Below are 11,958 nucleotides of genomic sequence, written 5' to 3'. Positions count from 1 at the left end.
GCCTACTAGGATTTTTGAGCTCCATCAGATTGAATTTGTTGATCCAATCATTAAACAAATTGCCCCAGTGTTGATTTATATTACCAGTGTTCTTTTCACATTTTTCTCTAATGAGATTGAAGTCACCACCAATTAAGGTATGACCATTCCAGCAAGCATATACATTATGTAGCTCATTAATAAAATCTAATTTGTGCTCCTCATATGCAGAGCCATAAACAACAATGACTCTCCAAACAACATAGTCCTTTTTGGCTTTTATTTGCACAGAGAGACAGTAATTAAGACATCCCACTTAACTATGTCAAACAGGCCCAGTCTGATGAGGATATCCCTACCAATCCACTACCTCCGTCATTGCAAGATAAAGACAATACTACTGTGAAACTCAAGTCAATGAAATCAGGATTGGACCCATTACAAGGGCTAGTGCGAAGCTACTTAAGGAGCAGGTGAATTCACTCCTAAATGATACTTTCATCGATAAGAAATTTATACTGCCTAAGTCCTTTTACTTATGTATGATCAGGTCTGAAGATGGAGCAAGCATCACACGAGAAGGAGATGAGCAGCTGGACGTGAAGCTGTACATGGAGCTGGACAAGAAGACATCCAATGAACGTGCGAGGGAGGAGAGGTAGGCATGCGCGAGAGAGGAAGGCCAAGTCCTGGCCGGCGCACAACCCGGTCAGACCAGCCGCCACACCGGCCTGCCCGGCCACAGGGCCGGTCCAACCGGATCCCACGACGGGCAAGCCCGGCGCTCGCCGGATCCTGCGCTAGTGCAAACCGGGCGGTGTACTGAGCCACCCGTCCCAGGCCCGGTCCAAACCGCACTGGCCGGTCCCTGGCTCGGTCGACCGGCCCCCACGCCGGCCGTATCCGAGTCAGTCTCGACCAGATCTCGATCTGGGTCGGTTTTCAATGTATATTCTTGACTTCTGGTCATCCTGAACCCCTATATAAGTCCCCAGGACGCCCCCAAATTAGGTTTAGGCCATGTTTAAGATAAACCCTAGTTCATAGTTGATTGCTTTGTAACTCAATTGAATCTCTACACCAATCCGCATCGATTTGGTGTTTTGCTACTGAAAGTCTTGTGTGATCTGCTGTTCCATTGGGATTTAGATGGTTGCAACTTACCGCTTCGTGGTCGGTGGCTACGTGCGCAAGTGTGTACTGTTGCGAATATCTTGCAGGGTTGAGAGTTGTTGCATTGGCGACAGGGACCAATCGAGAGACTCGTTACGTTATACAAGTTATTATCCACTTCATCATCGTGTTATCTCCGATGTGTTCATCCCGTGTTCATCACATCCACCATCGCTTACTGAGAAGATCGAGCAACCCCTTATCACATGCTAATGCCAACAAGGATACCTCCAGCTGTTTTAACAGCTGGCAACCATTTCCAAGAGAATTTTCCCCCAGGATCTAGTTGTTGCAACTGTAAACTAGAGAAATCCTCCTTTTTTTGTTCAGAAAAACAGATGATAACATGGCATATCTCTCTAATGAGATCATGCACTCTAGTAATCTTATCAGGCCTATTTAAGCCTCTAGGGTTCCAAATTAGGGCTACCACCATTTTTAAAACTTAGTTTTCTTCTCCCTTTTTCCTACTATAGACTAGTGTCCAAGGTTCATCCTCATCAGGTACATCACTAGTGTGATCCTCCTGATCAGATAAAACCTCATTTCCATCCTCCAAACCCACCCTTAATTCTTCCAAAGATAGACTAAGAGCATCTCCAGTCGCGTCCCCCAAACCGTCCCCCAAAGGGATTTGGGGCGCGCCGGACAAAAAAAGCGTTCCAGCCGCGTCCCCCAAAGCCCTTTTTTGTCCGGCGCGCCCCTATACGGTGTCCGGCGCCCCGAGCCCGTCCCCGTCCCACAGGGGACGCACCGGGCACGCCGGACACAACAAAATGAGAGGCGAGGAGGCGCGGGGCCGACGCGTCAGCGGCACAGTTAATTTAAACCTAACCGTCGCCTACCTCGCGACGGAAGTTATTCGCGCGCAGCGGCATTTTTGCCTTAATGGCGACGGAGGGGCGGGCGAGACGTCTCGTCGGTCTGCCGCGCAGCCTCCACGCGTCGCCGGCGTTCGCACGCCACCGCCCGTTCCCGCGCGATCTTCCCGCCTCTTCTCGTCCGTTCCCGCGCTTTCTTCCCGACGCCGGCGTCTATAAAAGGTCTCCCGGCTCATCAATGGTAGCCACCACACCCCGCCGGCAACAAACACAGCCCTCGTCGCTCCACGGCCCGTCTCCTCCATCACCGGTGGCAATGGCGAACCGCCCGGCGATGGCCACTTCCCTCCACCGCCGTCTCCTCCATTGACGAGCCGGCGGCGGCGTGCGGCACTCGAGGAGGAGGCCCGCCGGCGGCGTGAGCCGCAGCAGGCGGCGGATCTAGCGGCGTTCTCCGCCCCCGCTCCGTAGCCGAGGAGGCCGCGGCGGCAGCAGCGTGGCGAGGAGCAGCGGTGCGACACCGTTGCGGCGTTCGACGCCTCGACGGGACAAGAGGCGCGACGGCGCCGGCACGGAGGAGATGGAGCAGCGATGGGCCGACGAGCGCCGGCGCCGGCGCGATGAGCGGCAGGCGCCGTTCCGTGAACGGTGTGACTCGATCGAGCGCCGGCGGCGTGAGTCGATCGAGCTCCGAGCAGCAGGCGACGGCGGAGGAGCGTCGACGGCCGGGAGGCGGCGCTTACGGCGCTATGGGGAGGCGGGCGGAGCAGTTGGCGGCGGCCGACGCGTTTGCGGCGGCGATGATGGAGGCGCCAACAGATGTGGAGGAGGAGGCGCCAATGGAGGAGGAGGAGGCCGAGGCGGAGGAGACCGAGGTGGAGGAGGACGACGACGACGACGACGAGTTCGACTGGTCCGACGACGACGCCCCGCACCCGGACGAGACGGCCGATCAGCAACGCGCCCTCGTCGAGTCCTTCGAGTCGGAGAAGAAGCTCCAGGACGACGCCCGTGCCCTCGAAGAGGCGCATATTCGTCGCGCCATCGAGCTCTCCCTCCGTGCGGCGCAGCGAGGGACGGCGGAGGACGCGCGGCGGGAGCGGCACCGTCTCGGCCACCGCCGAACGCAAGGAGAGGAGGCGCGCGCAGGAGGAGCTGCGGCGTAGGGGAGGCGACGACGGGGCGGGGCCGTCGAACGCGCCGCCGGGCGGTCGATAGTCTAGGTTTAGATGAAATCTAGCCGTTTTCATTCAAACTTTGTAATATATAATCAAAATTGAATGAAAACCTTTATTTTCGTGCACAAATATTCATTTGGGGGCGGCGTTTGGGGGACGCGGCTGGGGAGCGACGTCCCCCAAACGCGGCACGAACAAAACACGTCCCCCAAACGCTCGATCCGGCGCGGTTTGGGGGACGGTTTGGGGGACGCGACTGGAGATGCTCTAATGTCACTAGGAAGAAAGCTAGCAGGGTTAGAGGTATGAAAATCATTAAGTCTTTTTGTTTCAACATCTTTAATCTTATTAATGACTGAATCAGCATTAAGATTTTTATGTCCCAGGCTAATGCCAGCATTTTTCGCTTTATCAAATAACACTTGATTATCAAGAGCAGCAAAAGAATTGGCAAAGCCACAAATCTTGTTACCTTTAGAAATTTTCAGATTTTTTGCCTTCTTAAGGTCTTGAGCTTTTTCAATAACAGTCTTGCCATCTCTTGGAATCCTAGAGCTCATCCTTGTAGCTTGAACAGGCCCCCACTGCTTCTTCTCCTTCCATACCAAAGAAGTCATGGGAGGGTCAGGTTTGTTAGAGACCATTCCATCACTCTCCTTCTTTGCACCCTCATTTTCTTCATCACTTTCATCATCAAAATGTTGGAGGAGATTCTTTCCAAAGTTCTCTTCAGCATTCCTCATCACCAAAGCACTACTGGCAGAGATATGCGGCTCCACTCCAAACACCTTGTCTTGTACACTTATCTCCAAGCTCTGTTGAGCAACAGACCTAGAGACACTCCTCCCACCTTAAGGAGGGATGGAAGGATCAGTCTCCATCCTGCTATTACTCCCCAGTCTTGCTTTTATCCAGAGCCTTGAAGTCATCACCAAGTTCAGCATCATCATCAATCTTGTCCCCTTCATTACTGTGACCAGGGTCTTCATCATCATCCTCATCAACATCAATAGCTTCTCCTTCAACCTCCACAATGAAGTCAATCACGAAAAAACATTGTTCCATTTCAAAAAGCTTGTTGGATGGGATTATTGATTTGTCCCTCACAGCCACCTTGACTTTGACTTCCTTGTAGAAACTTCAGAAGATGACATGCCAATCAATGTTGACAAGAACACCTAGGGTAGCAGAGACTTGGTAAATTGTCTTCCATGTCAACCACTTGGCAGGGATACCAAATATCTTGACCCAAACCTCTTGGAATTCCTCAAAAGATTCTGCTTCACCTTCCCAGTTCACAAAATATATCACCACTCCTTCTTTCTTGAGATTAATGGAAAGATATTCCACTAACTCCTTGATTCTCTTGCTAGGGGAAATCTCATCAGGAACCTTTTGGGACCAAGTTGTCTGATTTGCCAAAACCAATTCACTTTCCACGGGCGCGCGCGTCCTTACCTTCAACTAGGTCCGGCTTGAGCTCCTCGCCTTCAACCAGGTACGGCTTGAGCTCCTCGCCTTCAATGGCCTGCCTACTTGTCACGACATGGCCGAAAATGGTCAAGGGGTTCGTACGGAACAATTGGCCAAACAGGTCCTGGGCATCGATGTTGGTCGGCAGTTCCGAGTGGGCGGGGAGCGGGCCAAGGACTGCGACAAGGCTAGCAAGGGCAGTCCAAAGCGCCGACAACACTTGTGTCCACCAGTGAGCTACGGGCCGAACAAAAGGTGCCAAAAATGGCGAGCGGCTAGGCAGGCGGCGGTGTCGCACTAGAATTGCAAAGGGAAGGGAGGAACGCGAATACGTGTGGCAGGTTTTGTGTCCCGGGCGCGGGCAGGCCTAAGCTGAACAGTGGAGGGTACGCGCGGTTTGATGTCCACGGCGACGTATTCTGGGCCCAAATTTGGGCCACAAATTCATCGACGCGGACAAGCCGGTCAGTCTACGTTGGGCCGCTGGGCTGGGGATTCACCCCATTTCTTGTTATGTCCAGAACGCAAACGGTCACTTTATATCTATTTACGTTGGCCGCTGGCCGCTGCAGATGCCCTAAGTTCATAAATTGTGTGGTATACCCTTCCGAAACATTCCTACACGTGTGAAACGCTAAACTCTCAGCACCTCAGCTGGTACAAGAAATAAAAATGAGTAAAAGAAATCCTAAAGCAGGCAAACCTTTTTTCCAGAAACTAAAGCAATTTCAGGACCAACTTTATTCGGCCTCCGACAGGCCCTTTAGTTTGGTATATAAACTTTGCCAAAAGACAAGAAAGCAACATAACCTCTCTCAAATAAAACTTAGCAGAACTGGAGGCTGAAGGCTGAACTCATTGACGTTCAGGACATATGGCAATGGATACCTACTGTTTTGCACAACCGATCAGTTTGTTGTTATGTGCGCTGTATGTTACTGTGTTATTAACATGCAACCTTTTAACTCGGTAACCTCCAGGAGTAGAGAAAAAATTCTACGGCTTCAGTGTATCCATCATTTGCTCAAAGCAACAGACAATAATGGATTCCACACTCACTCCAAAGCCAAAGCATCTTATCCTCTAGCATATTCGAGACTGACATACACCACAAAAGCAAGCTGGGCATGTTTTCAAGACCTTTGCCTTCGATCGGCACCCTTGCTTCAACCACTTCATCCACATACACTGTTGAGCGACCACCCAGGGCGACTGCCTGAGAGCAGGCAGCGATGGAATCAACGGTGCTGAGCCTTGGCAAGTCCGTGCTGAGTGGAGCACTTGGTTACGCCGCCTCCGCCGTGGCGCAGGAGGTCGCATTGCAGCTCGGCATCCAGGGTGACCACAGCTTCATAACAGACGAGCTGGAGATGATGCAGGCTTTTCTGATGGCTTCCCATGAGGATCAAGAAGGCAACAAAGTGGTCAAGACCTGGGTGAAGCAAGTTCGCGAAGTGGCCTACGACGTGGAGGACTGCCTTCAAGATTTCGCTGTTCGATTAGAGAACTTATCTTGGTGGCACATCCCATTCAGGCTGCTAGACCGACGTCGTGTAGCTGAGGAGATGAAGGAGCTCAGATTAAAGGTGGAGGATGTTAGCCAGAGGAACCTGCACTATCGCCTCATCGAAGGCTCTAGTTCTAAGCCTACTGTCACTGCTGAGCGATCTACCATCAGCACTGAGGTCCTACTTCACATCGCTGAAGCGACACGACGCGCCGCGCTGCAGCAAAACAAAAAGGTAGATCTTGTCAAGCTGATCACCGAGGATGCAGATGACCTTGGGGTGATTGCAGTGTGGGCACCAAGCAGCGATGTTGGGGTGACATCTATCATCAGGGCTGCCTATGATGCTAAGAATGTAAAAGTTAAGTTTCAGTGCCGAGCCTGGGTGAGGCTGATGCATCCCTTCCATCCAAGTGATTTCTTTATCAGTTTGGTGAGGCAGTTTTACATGCATTCATGTGAAGAAACAGGAAAAGCAACAGAAGGAACAACCACGGGGATGGAGGTTACAAAGAAGATGGCAGCGCAAGATAATTTGGTTGATGAGTTTAATCGGTATGTAACCCAGAAGAGTTACCTGGTTATCATTAACAATGTATCAACCATAGAAGAGTGGGACTGGATTAAAACATATTTCCCAAGCAAGAGGGGGAGTAGAATTATTGTGTCCACACAGAAATTTGAAGTTGCAAGCTTGTGCACTAAACAGCCTCACATGGTATCAGAGATAGACCAAAAATGGTCATTTGATAAGGACTTTTATGTCTTCTACTACACGAAGGTAACCTCCTTCTCTTTGGACACAAATAAATGAAAGTTTTAGATGTTGGCACGTTTCGGACAAACACATTTGACCATTTTTTTATATCTTACAATAAAGTTAACAAAATCTACAGCATGTAAATTGGTAATATTATAATTAATATAACTGTGATGATATCAATCAAATTATATTTTATATATTACTAGTCAAAGTTTGAAAAAGGTTAGTGCACAGTTTCTAGAAAGGCATGTAATTGCAAACCAGAGTCGTATTTGAGAAACTGGGTCTGGTGCTAAATCAACTTAGGCAATAGGTATCAAAAAGCCAATAAAGTTATTTTACGTATAAGTACGGTAGCAAAATTTTGTTTAAGACTAAGGTTTAACCAAACATCAAATTTGGAAATATTCATTAATTTATTCTTCTAACATTTGCTGATGTAAAATCTTCAATTTGGTTTTCATAAGAATCCAATTATGGTCTTCATGTTATGTTTTTTGTCCTCGCTATTTTCGCAAGATGCCGCAAAAACAAAGAACACTAGACAAATGCACAAATACAAGAAACAAAAAATAACTTCTTGTGAGGAGTGGAACAAAAAGTGACGGAACAAAATTTTAATTTTTTTTACAAAAAACGTACATGTCAAATGCATCAATTAAGTCTTGAATCTTAATTGTAATACTATTTTTTAGGGACACTTGACAGTAATCTTAGTAAGGTAAGGGGCAAATTTGGAAGTGGTGGCCACCTGCCAGATTTTATGGACCCTGTGCAATTTCTGACTTTGCACATGCACATAAGGCCACTTGAAAGATGTAGATGTTTATTATGAATAATTTGTTAAATATAAAATTAGAGTTGATGGAAAATCGTGTAGGCAAGACTAAAAGAGCCAAAAATGTTCACATATAAAAGATATATTTTCTTAAGGACACCATTTTTTATACTCTCCACTTATAAAGCAGTTTGTTGCTTGTGTTCAGGTGGATACCTTGATTAAAGAGGATGACAAGGCCAAGCCCATCTCAACTGAACCCGCTGGGGAGGAACATGTAAATAATCCTACTCACGCCACTACAGTGGCAGCTGCTTCGGAGGAAGATGAACTTATCGACCGCAAGGCAGCAAAAAATACAGTAATCAGATTAATTGATCAACGTGGTTATGTGATCACCATTTGTGGAATGGGTGGTATTGGCAAGACTACTCTTGTGAGAGATCTCTACCAACAAGAACTTGGTGAAATGTTTCAGAGACACGCATGGTTAACCATGTCGCGATCTTTTGAACATCACGAATTTCTTAGGGAGTTGTTCCGAAAATTACGCCGCGAAGACACAAAAAAGGCTGGCAAATTGCAGAGTGCGTCAAGTGAAAAAGAACATAAATCCAAAGAAAAGAAAAAACAAATTCTGTTTGAAAAACTAGCGAAGATTTTGTTGGAGCAGAAATGCCTCATCGTTTTGGACGATCTATCATCCACTGTGGAACTGCAGTGGGTATTGGACCTCTTGCCTGTAAATACTCCTAACCGGATCGTAGTTACCACGCGAGAATTGGACATCGCTAAATACTGTTCCTTGGAGGAGCAAATATACAACCTGGAATTGTTAGATTGCAAGGAATCTAACCTCCTCTTCGCAAAGAAGGTACGCCCAGAAACATCTGAAATAGTAACAGTATTGCCATGAAGTGTTAACTAATCTGTACTTCTATCTTTTTTTATCTTGTAAGATGGTTTTAAAAAAAAGACCCTCTAGACATATTTTTTATTTCTCTCCACTTTCTTCCTTCTTTGTGTGTCTTCAATTATGCAAAAGTGCACACAGAGAAAACAGTTATATTCACATTGATACATATTAACATAATATTGTCTTCTGAAATAATTCATATATCCTTCTGTTGATCTTTATGATGCTTTATGCTTTGGTGAAGTTAGATAAAAGAAATATCCAATTATTTATTTGTCACGAAATAATGATACTACATGATGTTATACACTTCTCCATTAGAGCTTAAAATTTAAAATGGAGCAGAGGAGATGCCTAAGGATTGTGAATTGCAAATATAATTTGCATTCCATAACATATATTTTGAGTGTGGGTCTCACATACTTGATTAAAAAAATAAACTTTAAGCACTCTCCTTTTCTATATAAAAATAATTTTATTGAGTAGGAACCACTGCCTGTCGGATTACTAAAGCATTTGGATTGTGCGAATAACAGGTCTTCAAGGATATTAGGGAGAAGGAAAATTTTGATCATAATCCGGACATGATTGAGCAAGCAAATCTTGTACTTAAGAAGTGTGGTGGCCTCCCTCTTGCTATATCCATTGTAGGCAGCTTTCTTGCAACCAAACCTAAAACAGCCATGGAGTGGAGCAATCTGAACACACATATTAGTGCTGAGCTTGAGAGCAATCCAGAGCTTGGGATGATAAAGACAGTCCTCACCTCAAGCTACGATGGTTTACCTTATCATCTTAAGTCTTGCTTCTTGTATTGGTCAATATTTCCTGAAGGGCATGACATTAGATGGACACGACTGGTGAGACGGTGGATTGCGGAGCAATACGCAAGAGGAACACGAAACAAGACTGCAGAAGAGATTGGGAATAACTACATTACTGAGCTTATTAACAGAAACATGGTGCGACCACCAAAGAGGACAGCCCATGTGCACAGTAGTGGGAGGCTTGGTTTTTTGCAAATCCATGATCTCATCCGTGAAATTGGAATCACAAAGTCCACAGAGGAAAACCTTGTTTTTACAATAGAGAATGGTTGCAACTTAGATACCCAGGGAAAAATTCGTCACCTTGCTATAAGCAGTAGCTGGACAAGAAACAAGACTGCATTTGAGCATGGACTGGACTTTTCTCACTTAAGATCATTAACAGTATTTGGAGGGTGGGAATCATTTTTCATTTCTGAGCAGATGAAATTGCTCAGAGTGCTAGATCTGGAAGACACAATGGGTCTAACAGACAACCACCTCCATCAAATTTGTCAGCTTTTTCACCTGAACTATCTTTCCCTGCGAAGATGTGAAGGGATTTTACGGCTGCCAAATTCATTGGGTAACCTGAAGCACCTACAGACACTGGATGTCGAAGACACAAGCATAATAAATCTTCCAAGATCAATAATCAAGCTTCGGAAGCTACAGTACCTCCGTGTGGGCTTTGTACCAGAGGATGATGACGAGAAACAAGAATCTACTGATGGTTTCCACCACATCCATCGCTGGCTGAATTATTTATCTTTTCACTTGTACCCCCGGACTGGTTGCTTGTTCTTGTGCTACCGCAGCCTGTATTACTTACTAGCCAGCCTCCTCTGGCTGTTCATCATCACAGGAAACTTGTTGTATCTCATAGGGAAGTTCTCACGAGTATATGTGAAAGAGGATTTCAGTGGGCTGTCAGCCTCCTTTATGGGGCTAGAACCACATGGTGTCAAATTTCCGAGAGGAATCAGGAAACTGAAGGCATTGCACACAATGGGTGTTGTCAATATCAATGGGGGAAATGCTATTCTTGAAGATCTTCAATTTCTCACAGAGTTGCGCAAGTTAAGAGTGACTGGTCTCAACAAGAAAAACTGTATGAAGTTCTTCTCAGCCATTGCCAATCACAAATGCCTAGAATCCTTGTCAATGCGGTCGGAGGGGAAGCCTGGTTTCTTTGGCTGCTTGGGGGACCCATCCTCGCTTCATATGAACCTTCAGAGCCTCGAGTTGTATGGTAACCTAGTGGAAATGCCAAAATGGATCGATGGGCTGAAAAATCTCGTGAAGCTGGTGCTACGCAGCTCCAGGATATCTGAGCACGATGTTGCTATGCAGATTCTCGGAAAGCTGCCCAACCTGGCCATCCTGCGTCTATTGTGGCATTCATTCGAAGGTGAAGAGGTCTGTTTCAGTTTCCATACGGGGGCATTCCCGAGCCTGATGGTGCTGGAGCTGGGTGTCCAAGATAACCTACAATCAGTGAAGTTTAAGGCAGGAGCAAACCCTAAGCTTGAGCTGCTGGTGTTCAGTTGCCGTCCTGAAGATGCCAACATTGGGTTGTTTTCTGGGCTACCATCGCTCACAAGCCTCAAGGAATTTATGCTGGATAGCGACAACTACACGATAGAATTCATGGAGAACCTACGTAACCAGCTTGCCAGGAATTTAAATGGACCCGTCTTGAAGAGGTACAACTACAGCTCCTAGGAGCAGTATTGAGGCTATTCCGTGGTCTATATATCTTCCCCCTTCTCTGTGTTGAGATGACTTTGTTGGTTGTATTAATTTCCATCCCTACTATGATGGTGTCGGGAATCCGCCGCTGAACCATTTGAACTGTTTCTCGTCGTTCTCACAAAAATAATTGCCGTTCTTTGTTGTCCTGCATTGCCCAATGCGTTCAATTAACTAAACACGTACTAAAGGACTCCTGGTGTATTAGACATTGTGTAGGTGCTGTCAATTGGTTCCCACTGTATAAGTACCTTCAGGTGTACACACTGATGTGCTACTATATATTTTTTATCCCTCCCCAGAACAGTAACTTGTTCATCTTCCCCCTCATGGTCTCAATGTACTAACTGCACCAATTATTACTTCTAGATGATGACTTCGCTGAGTATGCATCTACTTCAAGTTTACTTTCTACAAAAGTTATGGAAAGTACTACTCGAACAAAGGAAATCCTAGCCTGGATTCTACAAGGTGAAACTCATAGTATAACTGCTGCACCAGTATCATTGATAAAGAAAGAAATAATACCTGATTAAACTTCTTCAATGTGATCTGGAATTTTTTCGAGAGGATTTTGAATTCCAGAACATACTACTCTCTTTTCTCATCATGGAATGTCAACTCATCCAACACGTCCACCCATGATTCGTCCAACTAAACTTCCCAAAATATATAACATCAATCTTTTGCACTGAAAAATATATAACATCATTCTTTCTTGCGCTGAAACATATATATCATCGTTGAGTCAGCTGCAGCAAACTCCGAACAGCTAACAAAACCTGCATAGTAAGATACGCCGTTATACAAAA

At 46.4% G+C, this 11,958-nt stretch overlaps 1 protein-coding gene across 1 annotated transcript; it reads left to right on the top strand.

Annotated features, from left to right (window-relative positions):
- Positions 1 to 5,719: 5,719 nt before the first annotated feature.
- LOC124691567 (disease resistance protein Pik-2-like) lies at positions 5,720 to 11,294 on the top strand. Its single transcript, XM_047224854.1, has 3 exons — positions 5,720 to 6,912; positions 7,881 to 8,546; positions 9,125 to 11,294. The coding sequence occupies exons 1-3, from the start codon at positions 5,857 to 5,859 to the stop codon at positions 11,117 to 11,119; spliced, it is 3,717 nt and encodes a 1,238-aa protein (XP_047080810.1). The 5' UTR covers positions 5,720 to 5,856; the 3' UTR covers positions 11,120 to 11,294.
- Positions 11,295 to 11,958: the final 664 nt, after the last annotated feature.

This window comes from Lolium rigidum, chromosome 2 (genome assembly GCF_022539505.1).
Source record: "Lolium rigidum isolate FL_2022 chromosome 2, APGP_CSIRO_Lrig_0.1, whole genome shotgun sequence".
Taxonomy (NCBI): domain Eukaryota; kingdom Viridiplantae; phylum Streptophyta; class Magnoliopsida; order Poales; family Poaceae; genus Lolium; species Lolium rigidum.
Note: the sequence above shows the minus strand (reverse complement) of the source record. Positions and strands in the feature narration are given on the sequence as shown.